Source organism: Cervus elaphus, chromosome X (assembly GCF_910594005.1).
Source record: "Cervus elaphus chromosome X, mCerEla1.1, whole genome shotgun sequence".
Taxonomy (NCBI): domain Eukaryota; kingdom Metazoa; phylum Chordata; class Mammalia; order Artiodactyla; family Cervidae; genus Cervus; species Cervus elaphus.
The window spans coordinates 107,903,780-107,927,650 of record NC_057848.1 but is presented as its reverse complement, the minus strand read 5'-3'; the positions used below and the strand labels follow the sequence as shown (position 1 = coordinate 107,927,650).

The 23,871-nt window shown below is 42.9% G+C and overlaps 1 protein-coding gene across 1 annotated transcript in view; it reads left to right on the top strand.

Annotated features, from left to right (window-relative positions):
- SLC16A2 (solute carrier family 16 member 2) overlaps positions 1–22,699 on the top strand; it is a 131,656-nt gene extending 108,957 nt beyond the window's left edge. The window contains exons 2-6 of the mRNA XM_043896845.1: positions 2,555–2,699; positions 6,425–6,875; positions 7,863–8,006; positions 18,284–18,512; positions 20,131–22,699. Coding sequence (XP_043752780.1) covers positions 2,555–2,699; positions 6,425–6,875; positions 7,863–8,006; positions 18,284–18,512; positions 20,131–20,351 — 1,190 coding nt within the window. The 3' untranslated portion in view covers positions 20,352–22,699. The remainder of the gene's footprint in view (positions 1–2,554; positions 2,700–6,424; positions 6,876–7,862; positions 8,007–18,283; positions 18,513–20,130) is intronic.
- The last annotated feature ends 1,172 nt before the right edge of the window (positions 22,700–23,871 follow it).

The following is a 23,871-nucleotide window of genomic DNA, read 5'->3' as shown; positions in this document are numbered from 1 at the left end:
TCCAAAGCAGGTATACCATTTTCGCATTCCCATCAACATTGTATGAGATTTCCAGTTCCTCTACATCCTCACCAGTACTAGGTATTGACAATTTTTATAAAAGCTTTTTTAGTGGTTATACAGGTTTTAATATGCATTTCTTGAATGATTAATAATATTGAGCATCTTTTCATGTACTCAATTGCTATTCATGTCATACATTTGTGTGTGTGTAAAATGTCTGTTCAAATCTTTTGCCCATATTTTAAACTGGATTCTTTGCTGTCTTCTTACTGAGTTATGACAGTCAACTCACACTTGTACTCTGGATACCAGGCTCTTATAAGACGTGTGTGTTGTAAATATTTTTCTCTGTCTGTGGCTTGCCCTTTCATGTTCATAACAGTATTTTTCAAAGAGCAAAAGTTTTACATTTTGATGAAGTCTAGTGTATTGATTTTTTTAATGGATCATACTTTTGGTAATTATGAAATCTTTGCCTAACTAAAGGCTAGAAAGATTTTCTCCTATACTTGCTTCTAAATATTTTATTTTACTTGATCCATTTGTATTAATTTTTATATATGGTGTGATTATTGGTATCTACAAAGCTCTCATACATATGATCACATTTGATCATCATTAGATTAAAAAAAACTTTGAGGAAGGCATATGGAGAATTTCAATCCCCATTTTATAAATGAGAAGACTGAGGATTAGAGGAGTGCTGTGTGATTTGCTCAAGGTCCCATAACTGATAAGAGGTGAAATCGAAAGGTATAAGGTAAAATTCTGATGAGAGTTCAGGTCTCCTGCTGTCTCAGGCCAGTGCTTTTGGAGCCAGCCACTAAGACTCAAGATGGCACCCCTAGAAAAATAAAGATTCCCAGTGGAGATCTGAACAACCTATTAGGTACTGAGGTAAGAGACACAGACAGTAGACTAGTCTAACCTCAGACTGTACTCCTCTGGCCCTTCTGGGGCTGCACAATTCAAGAGAGCCAGAAGCTGGCCTGGCTCGCTGTTCAGGTGACACTCAGTGAATACTTTTTGATGATGACAAAGAAGACTTGGAACATACTCAGAGGAGAGCTCTCAAAGGAATTACAGAGTTAGGAATTAAAGCTAAGAAGAAAAGTTAGGGAAACTAAGATTGTTTAGCCTAGAAAAGAGAGGCTCACGATGAAACTTGGTAACAGCCTTCAAAAAAAAAAAAAAACTTGGGCTTTCTTTCTGATGGCAGAGCAAGAATCTAAGTAAAAGGGCAAATCTCTTCCTCCCTGTTGAGGATTGTTACAAACACTTAAGAGCCTTTATAAACAGAGTAAACTCTTCTTATTTGAGTTTAGAGTTGGGGATTTGCCAAACATGGGCTCTGATGAAGGATTTCAGTGGGAGGGTTATATGCCTCTCTTGTACAGTGTCCTTATAAATCTTTGGGTAACTCCTGAACCTGCCCTGTGTCAATTCCAGGAGGCCTTTGTCTGTGGCCTTCCTTACTCCTTAGTCTTAGCATTTTCACAGGACTGTTCCAGTGACCAAGACAAATCTTACCTAAGCTTCTGAAGGCTTAATTAACTTTCATGTTCCTTGGCACTGAAACCAAGTAGCCTAGTGCCTAAGGCTATAAATCTGGCTTAGTATCCCTGGAAGGAAGCCTGAAATGCTGGCTAGTCCAAATCTGACACCAGTGGTTGAATCCCCTGTTTTGTATCTAGCCTCTGCTTGCACACTTCCAATGATGGGAGCTTCATTAATCCTAATTAGAGATATAGTACAATGAACATTGGACTAGAAATAAGGAGAGTTAGGTCTGAGGCCCAGCTCTGCCACTTAACTTGCTATGTGATGTTTGGCAAGTCCCTTCACGTTTCTAGACTTGTTTCTTTATCAATAAAATGGTAGTAGAGGAATCTCTTTGTCTTAGTTTGTGTTTATTTAACTGCTATAACAAATAGCCCTCAAAAATTCAGTAGTTTAAAGGAAAAGAAGTTTAATTATTAGGTAACATTCAGGGCAAGGGTTCCAGACTGGAGAGAAAGGAGGAACTCCACTCCATTCAGGGTCCCAGACAGAACTGATGGCAGTTCTGCCAGTCTTAATACATGGCATCCAAGGTCACTCTGCCATTATGGCCCCCAAGGAAGCAGAAACATCATGGGAGTCTTTTTATAGTCCAAACCCAGAAGTGGCATGTGTCCTTTTTACCCACATTCTATTGGTCAGAATTCTGTCACATGATCATACCAAATAGCCACAGGAAACAGGCTAAGAAATGTAGTGCAGCTGTGTGGTAGCTAGCCTGACATCTCTACCACAGACTTGATCTCTAAAGGCCTCTTGCCCCAGCTCTGAAGTTCTGGGTATGCTTATGAACTAGACCCCTGGTTCTCACATTGCCTTGTTATAGGCACTTTGAAAATTGCCTAACCTCTCTGGCCATCAGGGACTAGCAGGCTGGCAGTGCAGGCCAACACAATGCCCCCTGTGAAAGGTCAGAGAAGAATTGACATACCAGCTGCACCACCAGGTACCACATTAAACTAAAATGTCTTTGTGCTTCTTTTCTCTGCAGCATGGGTAGGAGCCCTCTCAATGGGAATGATCTTCTTCTGTTCTCCCATTGTGAGTATATTCACTGATCGTTTGGGCTGCCGAATCACAGCAACTGCAGGGGCTGCTGTTGCTTTCATTGGCCTCCATACCAGCTCCTTCACCAGGTAAGGCTAAGAATTGCTGGCCATTTGCCCTTGGCTTCTTTCTGGGCCTCAAATGGAGACACTCTTCTCATTGCAGAATCCCCTGTGGCCTTTTCCATGTAGGGTCTTCAAATACCTTGCTCCCAGGAATTATTGTTCAATGGGATTTATCTAGGTAGGGTCTCCAAGGACATATTGGTAGGGAATATACCCAAAGAGGACTCAACATTTCCAAAGTGATGAGAGAAGCTTAAGCTTGGGCATTCATACAGCTGAGCCCAGGTTCAATTTTGGCCACTGAATGGCAATGGAACAATTGATGAGTGTCATTTCCCTCTCTGGGCCTCAATTTTTATATCTACAACATGAAATTAGATCAGGTCTTTTCAGGTGTGTCTTCCACTCTGCCATTCTATTTCCCTTCAATATGTCACACATCTCATGACCTCAACTGCCCTCCTAGGAATGAAAATCTAGAGTAAGACCATGTGAACACCTACCATTAGAGGATTCTTGGGTAATCTTATGCTGAAAAAGAGGTCAGCTGAGCCCAAGGCTGTTTGGTATTTCTGATCCGTTTCCATTTCTGCATGGCAATGAAAAGACCCTGATGCTGGGAAAGATTGAAAGCAAAAAGAAAAGACGGTGGCAGTGGGTGAGATTGTTAGATAGCATCACCAACTCAATGGACATGAGTTTGAGCAAACTCCAGGGGACAGTGAAGGACAGGGAAGCCTGGTTTGCTGCAGTCCATGGGGTAGCAAAAGTTGGACATAACTTAGAGACCAAACAACAATAAATGTTAGGACAGTTTGGGACAGATAAAGATTCATGTCTTGGGCATGAGAAAGGATGTTCAGCAGCATCCCTCACTGAGATACAGACCCAAAACCCAGCTATCCAACTAGGCCTAAACTGGGTAAACTCAAATTCTGGTCCCATAGATCCCACTGGCAGAATTTGGTCAGTGTCCAGCAAGGAGTAGGTTACAAGTTCATATTCTCCTTATCTCTGCTGCTCTCCAGAAGCATATGTGTATGAGAGGGGAGAAGGCAAAACCCTCCACCACAGCTTAAGGAATATGGCATTCCAAAAGAACTCCAATAATTTTCTGCCAAAGACACTTTGAAAGTTATGGTACCTCCTACTTCCAATCTCCTGGTGTAGGAGAATGCTGGCCTGGAGACATGGCTAGCTTGTCAGAGACTTGTTTTCTGAGATTGGCTTCCCAGAGAAGGACCATGGTTATGCACTCTAGGCCTAAGGATCCACTCACAGCAGAGAATGATAATCGTGTTCTGCCACAACTGGGCCCTGTGAGGTTGAGCCCACTTTATGACTTGAGCATTTCTGGCTGCCCAGTCTACCCTCCAGCAGAGCTTGGGTCTGGCCTGCAATAGTTTCTTGGCTTGGTTCTATCCAATTGAAACAGAGGCAGGGAAAACCACATCCTGTCTGTAATCTGCTCAGCCCTCCCAGGGCTGTAGCTCCAAATCTTTTCAGGGCCCCTCTGGTGGCCGGCCTCATTTGCCCTCAGCAGGCTGGTGCCTGGCTTCTTGTGAGAAGGAGTCAGGCCTCAGAAGCAGCTCCAGCCTCAGCACTACTCAGCAGTGGCCTGTGTTTAAGGCCAAGCAGAGCAAAGTGTAAACAAATTAGCAACATACGGATCCCATTTTCTTTCCAATTCACATGAGCTCAGTTACAGGAGAGGAAAGAGCTCATATGTGCTTTCTCCTGGCATTCTTCTTTAGGCACACTGTTCCCCAGCCCTTAAGCTCCTCCCCCACTCCCTTTGCCCTTTCTGTAAGAACACCTTTAGAGCCAAGAAACTTTCTGGATGGCTTCACATCCAGTGGAATATGGTTCTGTTTATGGCTAGAACTCCAAGTTATCTCTCCTGTTGTGTCTAAATCAGGGCTCTGAGTTCCTTTGGATGGTGTGAGATGGGGCAAAGTTTGGGCAGGGCTTTGGCAAGCCTACTCAGGGGCCTCCTGCCTCGGGGCCCAGGTAGAAATAGATCCACTACACAGCTCCCTGAACAGAATCTCATGCTTTACTCCCACTGGCCCCCTCCATGAGTGTCTCCTTCAGACCTTCATAATGCATTTCCTTTAGCAAGGCCCCTAGCTTGGGTCAATCCCAAAGGGTACCTCGATTCAAATGGAAGGAAGCCCCAAGGAATTTGACAGAAGAGGAGCAATTGGCTTAGCTATGTGTTCTAAGTAGAGGCAACCCTTTTGAAACCAAAGCCCTTGCTCATACCCAATGAATGCAAACAGATGGAAAGCAATGATGACAGTGACTGTCTTAGAATCATGAGAGCTAGCACTACTTCATCTCTGTGCCATAGGTCCAGTCCTTTAGTATGAGGACTAGGTCTATTTATGAAGAGGAACTGCCAGACCATGGAAAGCACTAAGTTATTAAGTGGCCAGATAAAAAGTATTGCAAAATATGTGGAGGCATCATAAAGAAAGCAATTTTTTTACTAGTTTATGCCAGTGTCATCTGATGGCAGATGGCAAGCCAAGCTGACCTTCCCATAGCCTTTTCCATTCTGATACTTTGCCTTCTGTTATAGAAGGTTATGGCCAAAGCAGAGCCTAAGAGTTTTAGCCAGAACTTGTCCTACTTGGCCAGGCCAATAATTTCTTTGAGGTCCCATTTCCCACCAAGTAGCCAAGCTACTCTGGGAAACTAGTCCATATAATGTCCAAGAACAGGAGCCAGGCTTCAGAAGTTAAAGGAACTCCTTATCTTAGGATCCCTATGGAGATTATCTAGGGCCTGGAGTAAAGGGTTTTGGGATATCCAGACCATGGGCATGGTTGGGGAAGGAGTATCTCTAAGGATACACCACCAACCACTCTGAAATATTAAGGGCCCTAAGCATGGAGAAAGACACTGAAGAGTACCATGGAGGGTCTCAAACATCCAGAATCTTGGCTCCTTGCAGAATTTTCTTATTACTTGGGATAAAGCTTTGGTTACCACACTACACATGTTGTCTAGATGAGCAGTAAGTGAAACTGTTCTCTCTAAGCCACTAATTTACTCTTGTAGCCTCTCATCTAGACTTTGCATAGGATAGTTGTGGCTTTCTTTTGAACAGTACTGATGGGGCCCTATGATTCAAACTAGAGTCACACAGGCCTAGAGACAAGTCCAAGATTTGCTCATCCCCAGTTATGCTGTGCTGTGCTGTGCTTAGTCTCTCAGTCATGTCCAACTCTTTGTGACCCCATGAACTGTAGCCCACCAGGCCCTTTTGTCCATGGGGATTCTCCACACAAGAATACTGGAGTGGGTTGCCAAGGATCAAACCCAGGTCTCCCACATTGCAAGAAGATTCTTTACCATCCAAGCCACCAGAGAAGCCCAAGAATACTGGAGTGGGTAGCCTATCCCTTCTCCAGGGGATCTTCCCAACCAAGGAATCAAACCAGGGCCTCCTGCATTGCAGGTGGATTCTTTACCAGCTGAGCTACCAGGGAAGCCCCCAGTTATGCTACCTTGGGTAAATTCTCTGAAACTCTGTCTCCCTATCTATAAAATGGGGGATCAGAAGGTTCTACTTCTTGTCTATTCTGAGGGTCAGCAGTAACTGGGGCTGTGGGTTGAGGGTGGGGTATATAGATCTTGGCGCGGGGCGGGGGGGGGGAGGGGGGCTGGAGAGGTGGGGTGGTGAAGGGCAGATAAATTGCTGGTCAGGCTTCTGAGAATAGCTCTTGGTGTCTCTCCCACAGCTCACTAAGCCTGCGTTACTTCACCTATGGGATTCTCTTTGGTTGTGGCTGTTCCTTCGCCTTTCAGCCATCTCTTGTCATCCTGGGCCATTATTTCCAACGCCGTCTGGGTCTGGCCAATGGTGTGGTGTCTGCTGGGAGTAGCATCTTCTCCATATCCTTCCCCCTCCTCATCAAAACACTGGGGGCTAAGATCAAGCTCGCTCAAACCTTCCAGGTGCTGAGTACCTTTATGTTTATTCTTACGCTGCTTTCACTCACCTACCGACCTCTCCTGCCGAGCTCGCAAGACACCCCAAGCAAGAGAGGTGTCCACACCCTGTGCCAACGCTTTCTGGCTCAGCTCAGGAAGTACTTCAACATGCGAGTGTTTCGCCAACGTACCTACCGCATCTGGGCCTTCGGGATCGCTGCTGCTGCCCTTGGCTACTTCGTTCCCTATGTACACCTGGTGAGAAATACCAGGGTGGGTCTACCCTACCTGACCCCAAGAAGCTGCATGTAATCTGCCTGAAGTTCAGAGGGTAGGAGCAGAGGACATTGAAAGGGCAGAGCTAGGATCTTTGGAAAAAGACAAAAGAGGTATTTGGAGAGTAGGAAACAACACAGGATGAGGGAAGACCTCAGTGGGAAATGGGGGAAGTTCCTTAGGGAAAGACCTATGCCTATGGTTTCCCCTACTGATAAATCTAGATGGATGCTCAAGAGAAGATAAGCATCACTGAGATACAGAAGACTGCCCCTAGATGAACCAACAATAGGGTTTTCTAAGAGAGTGTCTTAAGGAATGCTGGCCTTTGTAGTCAAGTAATTTTGTTTAGGAAATAATGTATACTAGATCTGTCTACCTTCATAATGTGTAGCAATCTTATAAAGGTACCAAAAGATCCCAAAATACAGTAAAAAACTCTATTCAGCTTTGTTTAACCAGCATCTACCCAACTTACATGATCACAGAAATGTTGGTTGTTTCCAGCTGTTATCTTGCACAGACATTGTGTTTCTTAAAACATAGTTTTGGAGTGTTACCTGGAAGTTGATGGATCCTTCTCCCTTGATGACCTGTTGTTGCCCTAGGCTGTCAGTTCTGGGTCAGGGAATGGGGAGACAATAAAGGAATTCCTAGATTTCTTTCAGTTGTTAAAGCTGTATTCTGTCCTGCCAAGGCTTGGAAGAGGCTTAGAGACACCCACTGTCCTCAGCTGTTGCTCAGAAGCCCAAAATCCAGAGAGCCAAGGGATGTGCAGCCTTTTAAGCTGTTGGAAACAACCAGAGAGCTGGTTCTGGAGCTAAGGCTACAGGGGAGGGGGCTGCAGGAGAAAGCACTCTTGTCTTGTTCCAGGGAAGTAAGCAGTAGAGGATTCTGGGTATGCTAACAATTAACCAGTCAGATCCTCTTCTTCCTCTTATCCTGGGCGCCTGGTGTTATGCTTTTCAGATGAAGTATGTGGAAGAGGAATTCTTGGAAATCAAGCAGACCTGGGTGCTCTTGGTGTGTATTGGGGCTACCTCAGGCCTTGGGCGCCTTGTGTCAGGCCGTGTCAGTGACTCCATTCCTGGACTTAAGAAGATCTACTTGCAGGTGAGTGTGACCACCCTGTTGACAGAATAGCCTGCCACATGATGCTAGGTTATCTCCAGCCTTTGGGATATAATGATAGGGTATATCTGACACAGCTTGCTATGTGACATGGGAAATCAATCAAAGTCTCAAAGCCTCAGTTTCCCTAGGTTTCAAGTGAAGATCATCATCCATTCCATCTTAAGATGGAATAAGGATCTAGTGAAAGCAGCCACTGTAAATGGAAACTCTAAGAACACTTTCAAAGAAAATATTTATTTATAGAAGTTCTACCATCTGAAAGAGGGAAACTGAAGCCAGGAATTAGATGCTGCCTGCCCTGAGGACTGAACTCATTGGTACCTTATACGCTCTTGGAGGGTCTTAGGCATCGGTAGTACTCTGTGGACCAATGTCTCTCTCCTCTAGGCCCAAGTGCACCACTTCTTATACCTCCAGAACTACTTGACACCAAACACTGGCTCTCAAATGCCATCCTCTTGATGGACACAAAAAAAGTGCCAGAAAAGGCCAGACCTCACTTGCCCTCTCCAGGCCTCACTTTCCTCTTCTGTATGATGAGAATAATTCTTTTCTCCCTATCTCACCTCACATGTGAGGATCAAAAGAAATAAAAATGTGACCAGGCTTTGAGAAGTAAAAAATGTTTTAACTATGCAAACTTATATTCCTTCTCAAAGTGACACAGATAGCCGTATATTTTGGGCAGTATCCATGCTTGAGAGGCCACTTTCTGTGTGAACTAGGCTCTGGTCTGGCTTGAATACAGACTACTGCTCAAGCTGTCTGTCTTTATCTACTGGATAGCAAGTGTACCAGAAGGTACCCAAGTGTGGAACCCTATGGAGGAGTAACAGCAGCCCCAAATAACATGTGGCTCATAAGGAATCCATTAGGAAGGTGGTTGAGTTCTGACTCTACTGGAGATGTCCTGAAAGCACTTCCAAGGGACCCTGACTACACACAGCAGGGATTTCTCTGTCTTCTGATAGCCCCAACTGTTCTCTTAAATACCCTCATATATCTTGGATGAGGATATGAATAAGGCTTCCTATTGTTTTTAACTTTGTGTTAGATTTGCAAGAGTTGGTGAATCTGCTTTGTCAGAGCTTAGAGGCACTATTATGGTCCATCCAGTCCAACCTCTCATTACAGTGATGGAGAAACTGAGGAAAAGACTCAGATAGTCATGGAAGAACTGAACTCCTGTGTAGCATTCTTTTCATATTCTGCTTTACCCTAAGTGATGGATGGCAGAACCAAATCCCAGACATGATAAGTGACTTGACCAAAGTCAAACCAAAAGCCTGTGATTGAGATAAACCAATTATGAAAATTTAATTTCTTGTGCCAATATCAACAAGACCTTACCTGGGTGACTTTTTGTATAGGACTATATGTGGCTTTCCCAGCTTCTTCCACATGTCTCCATTGTGGCCAAAGGGTGCTGGAAATCAGGGTAAGTTAGCATTGGGCCAGAGCTTTATCTTGAAGAGTGGAAGCAGCCTTTGCCTACCCATATAGCTAATTTCTCAACATATTCCCTAGGAGAGAGGTAGGGCCCAAGCAGCTCTTGTTTTCTATTGTTCCAAGAGGGAGTTCCAAGGGAGGAAGAGGCAATAACCAGTCAGAAGCAGTACTAGGCTTATGGCTCAGTGCTTCTGCTGTCCATTGCCCCTACCTATCTGACATTCTCTCCCTTTTCCCACTCTTAGTTGACCCAGTTTTACCACTTACAAAAAAATAAAATAAGCTTGGAACTTTAAAGCTGAAACATATCTTCATTAACTCATAGTCCCAAATTCCTCATTTTATAAACTGAGGAACTGAGGCCCAGAGAGGGAAAGTGATTTGTTCAAACACATTGTGCTGGTAACTGTCTTAGGCTGAGGGCACGAAACAATGAATGAACTTCTTCCTCTTGAGCTACTCTTGTGATCTTCTTGATCACAAGAATTTGCCTCCCTTTCTCCCTGGGTCAGAGCAGGGGTACAGGTCTAGGAGAGGAAAGGAGTGTACACAGCTTCAGGTTCAAAAAAGTCATCCACTAGACCTTCTGGTTCCTACTACTGACAGAGAGGCATATGTGTCTGGTGTAAAGCCCCTGGACAGTCTGTTGGAAAGGAAATAGTGACAACTTGCAGGACAACCTCACTTTGGGTCAAATCTTGAAACCTGTTTCTTGGTTCCAAGAGGGATTTTTAATTTCCAAGCCTTGGCAAAGCCTCATGGAGGTTATTAAGAGGCAGCTAGATACAATAGATAGTAATTACCACCAGTTAATGGGGTACTTTGTAGTATTTAATGGTATTAACTCCTTAATTGGCATATCATTATGACTTGGTTGATAGGTGGGTCTGGTTTTATCTTACAGTTGCACATGAATCTCTTAGAGGAGGAAATGGGATATATTCCTAGATTCTGCATATCTATCCCAAAACAGCCTAGGCAAAGTTCAAAATTTCCTCAAATAAGAGTTTTCCTCAGAGGGCATGACCAGGACATTTCTTATCCTCTCCAAAAACCAACCAATCAGCCTATCAAACACACTACCAGCAACAACACAGAAAATCTTTAGGGCTTGAAATAGCCTTGACCCTCCTATCTACTTTCCATCTGGTGATGTGGTGACATTTACACTTATCATGTGGTGACTTTTCCTGGGTAAGTCAGCCTGCAAATGGGCACTATTAGAAAATCCTGGATCCTGTCGAAGCCTTGGTTAACAGATCAAGTCTTAGCCCTGACTCTGGGACAACCTGCCTCTGCTGGCTACAGTGGGTGGAGCCCAGGTCTTCAGTCTGGCTCACAGACACACATTGCAGGTGACCTTAATCAAAAGGCCAGTTATGGGCAGAAAACAAAAGGAAGAAGGAATATGACCCCAAAGCCTGGGAAAAGGAGAACTCAAACACTGTAAGTTTGAAAAAAAAATGAAAAGGCAGAGAAATATTTTGTAAATGAAGGAATAAAATAAAAACTCACAAGACCACATAAACAAAAAGGAAATAGGCAAACTACCTGAAAAATAATTCAGAGGAATAATAATAAAGATGCTTCAAAACCTTGAAAATAGAATGGAGAAAATGAAAGACTCAATCAACACATTTAACAATGACCTAGAAGAAATAAAGAATAAACAGAAATGAACAACACAATTACTGAAATGAAAAATACTCTAGAAGAAATCAATAGCAGAATAACTGAGGCAGAAGAATGGATAGTGACATGGAAGATAGAATGGTGGAAATAACTGCTGAAGAGCAGAATAAAAGAAAAAGAATGAAAAGGATTGAAGATAGTCTCAGAGACCTCTGGGACAATATTAAAGGCCACACCATTCAAATTATAGGGGTCCCAGAAGAAGAAGAGAAAAATCAAGGGTCTGAGAACATTTTTGAAGAGATTATAGTTGAAAACGTCCCTAACATGGGAAAGGAAATAGTCAATCAAATCCAAGAAGGACAGAGAGTCCCATACAGGATAGACCCAAGGAGAAACATGCCAAGACACATACTAATTAAACTAATAAAGATTAAACATAAAGAACAAATATTAAAAGCAGCAAGGGGAGAGCAACAAGTAACATACAAGAGAAACCCCATATGATTAACAGCTGATCTTTGAGTAGAAACTCTATAGACCAGAAAGGAATGGCAGGATATATTTAAAGTATTGAAAGGGGAAACTCTACAACCAAGATTACTCTATTTGGCAAGGATCTCATTCAAAATATATGGGAAATCAAAAGCTTTATAGACAAGCAAAAGTTAAGAGAATTTAGTATCACCAAACCAGCTTTATAACAAATGCTAAAGGGACTTCTATAGGCAGGAAACACAAGAGAAGGAAAAGATCTACAAAAACAAAACAGTTAAGAAAATGCCATAGGAACATATATATCAAAATTACTTTAAATTAAATGGATTAAATGCTCCAACTAAAGGACACAGACTGGCTGAATGGATACAAAAATAAAACCCATATTTATGCTGTCTACAAGTCACCCACTTCAGACCTAGAGACACATTCAAAGAGAGGATGGAAAAAGATATTCCATGCACAAGGAAATCAAAAGAAAGCCAGAGTAGCAATTCTCATATCAGACAAAATAGACCTTAAAATAAAGAATATTATGAGATAAGAAAGGATACTACATAATGACCAAGGGATCAATCCAAGATTGTAAATATTTATGCACCCAACATAGGAACACCTCAGTACATAAGGCAAACACTAACAGACATAAAAGGAGAAACTGACAGTAACACAATAATAGTAGGGGACTTTAACACCCCACTTACATCAATAGATCATCAAAACAGAAAATTAATCAGGAAATGCAAACCTTAAATGACACATTAGACCAGATGGCCCTAATTGGTATCTACAGGACATTCCATCCAAATGAAGAATACAAGTGCACATGAAAGAATACAAGAATTCAAGTTCACATGAACCATTCTCCAGGATAGACCACATCTTGGGTTACAAATCAAGCCTCAGTAAATTTAAGAAAATTGAAATCATATCAAGCATCTTTTCTGACCACAATACTATAACACTAGATATCAATTATGGGGGAAAGAAACAGTAAAAACACAAACACATGGAGATTAAACAATATGATTCTAAATAACCAACAGGTTACTGAAGAAATAAAAAGGGAAATAAAAAAATTCCTGGAAACAAATGACAGTGAAAACATGATGACTCAAACCTATGGGATACAGCAAAAGTAGTTCTAAGAGGGAGCTTTATAGCAATAAGATCCTACCTCAAGAAACAAGAAAAACATCAAGTAGACAACCTAACTTTACACCTAAAACAACTAGAAAAAGAAGAAGAAAAAAACCCAAGTTAGTACAAGTAAAGAAATTATAAAGATTAGAGCAGAAATAAATGAAAAAGAAATGAAGGAAACAATAGTAAAGATTAATAAAACCAAAAGTTGGTTCTTTGAGAAGATATACAAAATTGACAAACCACTAGCCAGACTTATCAAGATAAAGTGAAACGAATCAAACCAACAAAATTAGAAATGAAAAAGAAGTTGCAACAGACATCACAGAAACACAAAGGGTCACACGAGAGTATTATGAACTATATGCCCATAAAATGGACAACCTGGAAGAAATGGACAGATTCTTAGAAAAATTCAACCTTCCAAGACTGAACCAGGAAGAAACAGAAATTATGAGGAAGCAAATCACAAGCACTGAAATCAAAACTGTGATCAAAACTCTCCCCAAAAACAAAAGCCCAGGGCCAGATGGCTTCACAGGTGAATTCTATCAAACATTTAGAGACGAACTAATGCCTATTCTTTCCAAACTCTTCTGAAAACTTACAGAGGAAGGAATACTTCCAAACTCATTCTACAAGGCCACCATCACCCTGATACCAAAACCAGATAAAGACATCAAACACAAAAAAGAAAATTACTGGTCAATATCATTTATGAACATAGATGCAAAAATCCTCAACAAAATTCTAGTAAACAGAATCCAACAACACATTAAAAAGATCATACACCATGATCAAGTCAGGTTTATCCCAGGAATGCAAGGATTCATCAATATATGCAAATCAATCAATGCAACACACCATATTAACAAATTGAAAGATAAAAGCCATATGATAATCTCAATAGGTGCAGAAAAAGCTTTCAACAAAATTGAGCACCCACTTATGATTAAAACTGTTTAAAAATGGACACAGGAGAAACTTACCTTAACATCAGTTCAGTTCAGTCACTCAGTCATGTCCAACTCTTTGTGACCCCATGGACTGCAGCACACCAGGCTTCCCTGTCCATCACTAACTCCTGGAGCTTGTTCAAACTATGTCCATTGAATTGGTGATGCCATCCAACCATCTCATCTTCTGTTGTCCCCTTCTCCTCCTGCTGTCAAGCTTTCCCAGCATCAGGATCTTTTCCAATGAGTCAGTTCTTTGCATCAGGTGGCCAAAGTATTGGAGATTCAGCTTCACCATCAGTCCTTCCAACTAATATTCAGGACTGATTTCCTTTAAGATTGACTGGTTTGATCTCCTTGCAGTCCAAGGGACTCTCAAGAGTCTTCTCCAACTCCACAGTTTAAAAGCATCAATTCTTCAGTGCTCAACTTTCTTTATAGTCCAACTGTCACATCCATACATGACTACTGGGAAAACCATAGCCTTGACTAGACAGACCTTTGTTGGCCAAGTAATGTCTCTGCTTTTTAATATGCTGTCTAGGTTGGTCATAGCTTTTCTCCTAAGGATCAAGCATCTTTTAATTTCATGGCTGCAGTCACCATCTGCAGTGATTTTGGAGCTGAAAAGACAAATTATGTCTCTGTTTCCATTGTTTCCCCATCTGTTTGCCATGAAGTGCTGGGACTGGATGCCATGATCTTAGTTTTTTGAATGTTGAGTTTTAAGCCAACTTTTTCACTCTTCTCTTTCACTTTCATCAATAGGCTCTTTAGCTCTTCACTTTCTGCCATGAGGATGGTGTCATCTACATATCTGAGGAGGCTGTATATAACAAACCCACAGCAAACATCATTCTCAATGATAGGAAACTGAAAGCATTCCCTATAAGATAAGGAACAAGACAAGGGTACCCAATCTCACCACTATTATTCAACATAGTTTTGGAAGTCCTAGCTATGGCAATGAGAAAAGAAAAAGAAATAAAAGGAATCTAGATTGGAAAAGAAGTAGTAAAACTCTCACTGTTCACAGATGATGTGAAACTATAGATATAAAACCCTAAATATACTATCAGAAAATTACTAGAGCTAATAAATGAATTTAGTTAAGTCACAGGATACAAAATCAATACACAGAAATAATTTGCGTTCCTATACACTAACAATGAAAAATCAGAATGCGAAATTAAGGAATCAATCCCATTTACCACTGCAACCAAGAAGAATAAAATGCCTAAGAATAAACCTACCTAAGGAGACAAATGGAGAAGGAAATGGCAACCCACTCCAGTATTCTTGCCTGGAGAATCCTTTTGACAGAGGAGCCTGGCAGGCTACAGTTCATAGGATCACAAAGAGTCAAACATGACTGAGCTACTGACACATACACACACAAGGAGCCAAAAGAGCTGTATACAGGAAATGATATGACTGATGAAAAAATTCAAAGATGACATAAACAGATGGAGAGATATTCCATGTTCCTTCCTGGGTTGGAAGAATCAATATTGTGAAAATGACTATACTACCAAAAGCAGTCTACAGATTCAATGTAATCCCCATCAAATTACCAATGGTATTTCACAGAACTAGAGCAAAAAATCTCACAATTTGTAGGGAAACCCAAATAGCTAAAGTAATCTTGAGAAAGAATGGAGCTGGAGTAATCAACTGACTTCAGACTATACTACAAAGCTACCATCGTTATAACAGTTTGGTACTGGCACAAAAACAGAAATATAGACCAATGGAACAAGATAGAAAGCCCAGAGATAAACCCACATACCTATGGGCACCTTATCTTTGACAAAGGAGGCAAGAATATACAGTGGAGAAAAGATAGTCTCTTCAATAAAAGATGCTGGGAAAAGTGGACAGCTACATGTAAAAGAAAGAAATTAGAACACCTCCTAACATCATACACAAAAATAAACTCAAAATGGATTAAAGACCTAAATGTAAGATGAGAAACTATAAAGCTCTTAGAGGAAAACACAGGCAGAACATTTTATGACATAAATCACAGCAAGATCCTCTATGTCCCACCTCCCAGAGCAATGGAAATAAAAACAAAAATAAACAAGTGGGACCTAATTAAACTTGAAAGCTTTTGCACAGCAAAGGAAGGGCTTCCCAGGTGGCACCAGTGGTAAAGAACTTATCTGCCAATGCAGGAGATGTAAGAGACATGGGTTCAATCCCTGGGTTGGGAAGATCCCCTGGAAGAGGGCATGGCAACCCACTCCAGTATTCTTGCCTGAAGAATCCCATGGATAGAGAAGCCTGGCAGGCTATGGTCCATAGTTTGCAAAGAGTTGGACACGACTGAAGTGACTTAGCACACATGCAGCATACATGCACAGCAAAGGAAACTATAAAAAAGATGAAAAGACAACCCTCAGAATGGGAGAAAACAATAGCAAATGATCAAGGGATTGATTTCCAAAATATATAAGCAGCTCATGCAACTCAATACCAGAAAAACAAACAACCCAATCAAAAAGTTGACAGAAGACCTAAATAGACATTTCTCCAATGAAGACATACAGATGGCTAACAAATACTTAAAAAGATGCTCAACATTGCTTATTATTAGAGAAATGGAAATCAAAACTACAATGAGATATCATCTCACACTTATCAGAATAGCCATCACCAAAGAATCTACAAACAATAAATGCTGGAGAGGGTGTGGAGAAAAGGGAACGCTCTTGCACTGTTGGTGGGAATGTAAATTGGTTCAGCCACTATGAAGAACAGTATCGAGATTCCTTGAAAAACTAGAAATAAAGCTACCATATGACCCAATAATTCCACTACTGGGCATATACCCTGAGGAAACCATAATTGAAAAAGACACATGTACCCCAATATTCATTGCAACACTATTTACAATAGCTAGGCATGGAAGCAACCTAGATGTCCATCGACAGATGAATGGATAAAGAAGTTGTGGTACATATAAACAATAGATTATTACACAGCCCCCCAAAAAGAATGCATCTGAGCTGGTTCTAATGAGGTGGATGAACCTAGAGCCTATTATAGTGAAGTAAGTCAGAAAGAGAAAAACAAATATCATATGTTAATGCATATATATGGAATCTAGAAAGATGGTACTGATGAACCTCTTTGCAGGGCAGCATTGGAGGTGCAGACATAGAGAACCAACTTGTATGGGGAGGATGGGAAGGAGAGGGTGGAATGGATGGAGAGAGTATCATGGAAACATATATAGTACCATGTGTGAAATAGATAGCTGGGGGGGATTTAGTATATGATTCAGGAAACTCAGTTTGGGGCTGTGTGACAATCTAAAGGGGTGAGAGGGGGTGGGAGGTGGGAGAGAGTTTCAAGAGGGAGGGGACATTTGTCTGCCTGTGGTTGATTCCATGTAGATGTATGCCAGAAACCAACACAATATTGTGAAGTAATTATCCTTCAATTAAAAATAAATAGATATTTAAAATTAATTAATTATTTTTTAAAAATCAGTTGTGTTTCCAGTGGCCCTTCTCTCTACTGAGAGGGAAAAACCAGCCACTGGAAAGGCAGCTTTATTACTTCAAAGTAATTTTACTCAGCCCAAGGAAAGCCCAGTGGCTAGTCAGTGTCCCTGGGGCTGGCTTCAGGCTCCCTAGACCTCCTGAGTGCCTTGCTTCTCATTAGAATCCCCTTTGTTGTCTTGGCAGGGTGCTCAGACAAATCCAGAAGCCCCCAGAGCGATACTGCCTTGAGCATCTGAGATGGTGGTGTGTCCCATGTCCTAAAACCTGGGTGAACCTGGGTGAACCTCCTGGTGGTCTCCCTCATACTAAGGTGTTTTCTTTTAGAAAACTGCTTTTGGCAGTCTCCCACAAAAATGGACACTGGCTCCTTCCCCATTTCAGGAAGCTGTGCCCCCATCTAATCATTATTCAAGTCATCCTCACTTCCTCCCCTTCCTCTTCCTAAATCTAACTTGGATATGAAAACACCAGCATGGTCTGGTCCCAGACCCTGATGCCTGTGGCAGACAAACACAGGATCAGAAAGCAGAAACAGCAATTCCCTTTATCTCAGAATCTAGTCAAAAGACATCTTCTTGAGGACAGGGGCCATGTCCTTTCTTTTAAAAATCTTGACAGAATCAACGTTAAATAGGGGCTCTCTTTAAAATTTTGAACTCTAAGTCCTTCTAAACGACTTAGAAGGAACTTAAGTAACTATTTAGTCCACTGGGCTTTCTGTTGACATCCCCTTGCCCCATTTTTCATGGGCTTCCCTGGTGACTCAGATGGTAAAGAATCTCCCACCTGCAATGTGGGAGACATGGGTCCAATCCCTGGGTTTGGAAGATCCCCTAGAGAAGGGAATGGCTACCCACTCCAGTATTCTTGCCTGGAGAACTCCATGGACAGAGGAGCCTGGTAGGCTACAGTCCATGGGGGTCACAAAGAGTGGGACACAACTGAGCAACTAACACTTTGTCCCATTTTACAGACTGTATAAATAAGGCCCTGAGAAAGGAGATGTGATTTACTGTGCGGGCTTGATGGGCAAGCACAACATGACCGCAGGCTGTTGTTCTTTTAGGTCATTTCCTTCTTGCTCCTGGGCCTGATGTCCATGATGATTCCCCTCTGCCGGGGCTTCGGGGGCCTCATCGTTGTCTGCCTCTTCCTTGGCCTGTGCGATGGCTTCTTCATCACCATCATGGCCCCCATCGCATTTGAGCTGGTGGGCCCAATGCAGGCCTCACAGGCCATTGGCTACCTCCTGGGTATGATGGCCCTGCCAATGATTGCCGGACCCCCCATTGCAGGTGAGGTTAACATTGAAGGGAGAACATGAGTGGGGGGGTCTTGTTTTCCTCGGGACCTAGCCCTCCTAAGTGCCTCTGCTTAAAGTCCCTTTCTCCCTCCTGTCTCTTCAAGTAGTCTCATCAGAGTGCATGAAACCTCTTACCACTATTGATGAAAGAGACTAAGCACAGTATATGTGCATGGATTCATTTGAGGGGATGGGCTTTTCATGGCTGTGAGTTTTTATTGTAGACAGCATGGCTGATTCCAGGAGGGTAGAGAGAATAATGGGTTTGGCCTTCTGACCATTCTATTGATCCCGAATCTTCTCTCCCTCTCTCTCTCCACAAGCAAGTAATTATTTTCAAGGTAGTTGAGCAGGAAGAGAAACAAAAGTGGGCCCTGGTTTGATTAATACTTAGAGACATCCCTTCCTCCTCTACCAACTTCTGAACTGAGCCTGTAGAAAACATTTAATTAAGACCACAACTCAAAACTGGACCAATGAAGCTCACTTATAGCAGGCAACAGGCAAAGTGTTGGCTTGCCATCTTTCACACTCCTAATTTCTCTCTCTACTTCCGAGGAGGGCATGGTTTGTACCCTAGAAAACATAGGAAACAAAGAAAACTAATAAAAGGACATCATTTCCTCTTTTTATGATTTATTGCAAATATTGATTCATGGGGTAGTGTCTCAGGCTGGCCAACTAGGCTAACTCAACAATTATTCCTTGAATACCAATTCAGTGCAAGGTGTTGTGAGGGCACTGGTTGTACTGCATTACAGTGACAAAGGCTCCTACTCAGGCCATTGTACAACAGCCACACTGTCCACTGAGGGAAGGAAGCTTCTACCTAACTCCTGATTCCAAATGTGGATCCCAGAATCCATATCTCTTTCTACTTTTTTACCTCCTAAGCAGCCCCAGGGCCTACCTGCCTTACATTAGTACTGTTTCTGGGCTCAGCCTCCCTATGAGGTATCCCACATTAGCTTCTGGAGGTGAACAGAGAAGGCCCCATGTATCATGCCAAACACATTCACCACATTGGCAACCTAGAAGAACCCAGAGGGGCCAACCATATCTGTAACTTGAAGGAAGGATACACATATACCCTAACCCTAACCCTAGCCTCCTCTTAGGGCAAATGGGCACTTCAAAGAAAGAGAAAATAGGAACTTAGCTGAGTTATTACATAAGAACACTCTAGCCTAAGTTGGGTGTGAGAAGGTGTATCACTGTGAACCAAAACAAGTCTTGGTCATCTTCTGTGGAGTTCTTTTAAAATAGCCTCCCTCCATACCTATCTCCATGCCTTGGAGTGACTAGAAGTTAACTGTAGCTTATGAAAGTAAAAAATGGAGAACTTTGAGAAGTTTCATTTGCTTCTTTCATAATAAGCATTTGCCTCAAGAGCCTACAGTCCCAGTGGCTCAGGGAGGAGCTGCTTGTCTTTGTAATAGAGGTTTTGTGTCTTCCATCGAGGAGTGTTTAAACTGAGTTGGGCTCCCGGGTCAAGGCAGTACAGGCCAAGATTCTCTGGATAGGCATTTTGATGGCTCCTAGAAGAAGCAGAGGACGTCTTTGTATAGTAGAGCAAAGCTAAATTTGACTTGTCTCTGTTAACTTTTCAGGCCTCCTCCGCAACTGTTTTGGGGACTATCATGTGGCCTTCTACTTTGCCGGTGTACCCCCAATCATTGGGGCAGTAATCCTCTTATTCGTCCCTCTGATGCATCAAAGGATGTTCAAGAAAGAGCAAAGGGATTCCAGCAAGGATAAGATGTTGACCCCTGACCCAGACCCCAATGGAGAGCTGCTGCCGGGCTCCTCTACCCCTGAGGAACCAATCTAATGCCTTTTATTTGCCATTGTGTGCTCCTCCCCAAACCTTTCCCTTCACCTTGCCCTGCTCGGCATTTACATTTTTGCCACCAGCACACTTGTTCCCAAACCTGCACACACAGCATTTCAGCCACCTGACCATCCCCTTGGAGCCAAAGCTCCAAGTGTTCCAAACTCATTAACCAAATTCTCCCCATGAATGCCTTTAAACTTGCCAGGGTCATCTCCTTCCAGGCTCTAGGAAAGCTTGGGATCACCCCCTGGCCTTTGGAACCTCTCCATAAACTTTGTAACTCTTGGGGGAGGAGAAGGATGGGAATTCCTGGCCCAGCTTGTTAGTCACCTACTAAAAGCAGCTGCCAAAGGTGCTACTGTGTCCCCAGGAGCCTGGGGGGAAGATCTAAATCTCTGTGTGCTGAGGAATTCCTTGACATCTGTCCTTAGGAACCACTGAGAGGTGTGGCAGAAAGGGCATAGAGGTAAAATGACACAAGGAATCTTGTTTAGCCTCAGTGTCTCTGAGGGCTGTGGCTTCCCAAGAGGTGTGGGTGACATCATTTTACAAGTGTATAGTCTCTCCATCATAAGGTTAGTTAACAGTCTGCCTCCTCCTTTCCTTCCTCCTTTTCTTCCTCTACTGCCTCTTCTCCCTTCTCATTCACCTCTATTTCTTTTCATAACTGTCATAGCCTAATGGGTGCTTGAAGAAAGGAGGGACCCAGAGCTTGGGCCAATCAACCCTCACCTTGGCCCAACCCACCCCTAACACTAACATCAATTCCACTCATCTCAGTCTGAGCCACATCTCACTGTTTGGCTCAAGCTTCTATAATCATTGACTGGAATAATATAATATCACATAGGAAAGGGACCTTAAACACTATAAAGTTCCATTCACTGATTTTTACAGATTTTCTGGGCTAATGCATTAACCTGCAGGCTGTCCTCACTCCCCATCCTTATATCCACCTGTCAAAATGTGAAGAAATTACTCTCATCTCAGGAGGCAGAGGGAGACTGATGACAGGGGGAATGGCATGGTGGGGGAGGGGCAATAATTATTGATCTGGGGAAGGACCAATGCCTCCATCACTCATTATTCATGACAGGTCAACATTTTCACCTGGGCCAAGCCAGGAAAATAACTGTTTGAGGGAAAATCCTATTTCCAACCTGAATCCCCCAAATGTAGAGGCAGCAGCTACACATAGGGTTGGAAAACTTCTTTTAGGAAGGGCAAACCATCACAGCCATTACTACCCAATGTGCCCCCCATGCTGGGCATCCTGGACCACTCAGTTAGTGGGAATTAAAGGTGCCAAGAAAGATAGACTCTGGACCATCTTCATCCTCTGAAGTAGGTGCCAGGTGCTTCCCTATGCCTAGGCTCTGGCTGGCACTCTTGCTGAAAAGAATTTCCAGCCAGGCTGTGTCCAGCTAGCACAACTCACCTTATTAGGAGCTCACCCACTTCCTTCATTCAGCCTCTTTGTGTCTCTCCCATTCTAGGTATTTTTCTGTTGTATTCCTGTTACCATAACCTTCTCACCAGGCACCTTGGCTGTCATTTAGAGCTAACAGTGACTTGCTACTCCAAGCCAGAGCCATCCCAGGGCCAGGAGGATTAGGTTGCCCCTGAGGAGCTCCAAAGAAGACAGTGGTCCCCCCACCCATGAGTTTTTCCGTTACAGACAGGCAGCTGGGGCATGGTTGGCCTCTGATGGCTTCATTCAAGGCCAAACTCTGGAGCCCCCTCCATTGGTCCCAGTCCAGCTCTTATCAACCCCCCAAAGGAAAACCCATTGGTTCTTGGCTCTGTGAATATGAAGGGGCCTGCCGAATTACTACCCTGTTATCCCAAACAGCAGTGGAACAGGAAGAGCTGGCCCCCAGGAACTTTGTAACTCCCAGAAGAAGCCACTGAAAATATCGGAGCAACAAAGCTCCTGATTCCATTCTTCCCTGCCCACCCCCACCAATTCACCTGAGGGCAGTTCTGCAGGGCCTCTTTTGTTACTCACGGTGTGGACAGCTCTTAAGAATCAGGCTGCCACCCACTTCTCTCCAGATGAAGGAAAGACATTCACAGGTCCCAAATCTGCTCTATCAGGTGTCATATAACATGGCAGGGTGTCAGTTTACTTCTTCCACACATGTACATGTGCATGTGTGTGCTTGTGTGCTTTTGGGGAGAATGTTGGTTGGTGAAAGCAGCACAGTATTAATATTTAGGGTAAGATGCAGCTTCTTATGCACTACAGTTAAATCAAAGAGAATGAACAAAACTTGGGAGCTTGAGATCTGGGACATTTAAATACTCAAAAGGTTTGGAACAAAATAAAGAAATCTAAAAATCCAGCTTTGGTGTGTATGTTGCCTACACTGGTGAAATAGTCCTAATCTGGTTAACAGCAGAGGTTTAGCTTCAGAACTGAAATCATGTCACATCAAATTTCTGCCAGGGTCTATACTCTGTGAGAGCAGAAATCGGAGAAGGAGCTATATAGGGTTGGGTGAAGTTGGGTGAACTATTCAGGATTGGATTTTTAGGGAGCTCTGAAGTAAAAAAGTGTTTACTTCACAAAATGAGAACATGGTTAATGGCTGAGTTGGAGTGGAGGCCCCATCAAGGCTACCACCTTGTTACAAGAATGCCATGCTGAAAACTATCAAAGACCTTGCCAATAATCCAGTGAAAGCCCCTTTTCTTCTCCCTTGTTATTGATGGGGTAACTTGAAGGGACTAGTATAGTTGGGTTAAATAACCAAGCAGCAGCCTAAAACTGAGGGTAACACAGAAGAGAGGTCTACAGCAATGACAAACGTATCCTTAGAATCTCTGTTGTTCATACTCTGCATTGAATTTAACTGGGGACACTAATGTCTGGATAAAAGGCACTGCAGCAGGTTCACAGAGTTCATCAGTGACAGAGTAGGTTGAAACTTTGAACTCAGGTCACTTACTTCCAGTCCAGTCCAAACCTCTCATTTCACAGATGAAGAAACTGACACAAGGAGGAGGAAATAAATTGCCCACTTCGTTCAACAACTATATATCAAACCCATCTGCAAATGAGTGTTGGCAGGACCAGGTCCAAGCAAAAATGAAATCTGAGCCAAATCTGACTTTTAGCATAGCCCATTTTTTCACAATTAACTCTCACTTCCAACTGACATACACTTTTGGAATTCTCTCTTCTCAAGCCATTCCAGACTTTCATGCAGCCTTAGCCTTGGAGAGCTGGTCCCACCTATTGCCCTTCTAGCCTCAGCAACCCAAGACATACAAATAAAGCCCATCTCCCTGTGGCTATACACTGGACAGGAGAAGAGTGGAGAGGACTGGTTTCCTTTGCAAGAAGGTGGTTTACCACCCAGCTCTTGGCTATTGTTGTTTCTCCCCTGACTCAGTGCAGACATCCTCAAGCTGCCAGCCTCATCTCTCCCCACTGAGACTAATTACTCTGTTCTGCTGCCTGGCCCCAGGCTCTCCCACCCAAGGTCTGCTGCCCCCTCGATCCCTCCTTTAA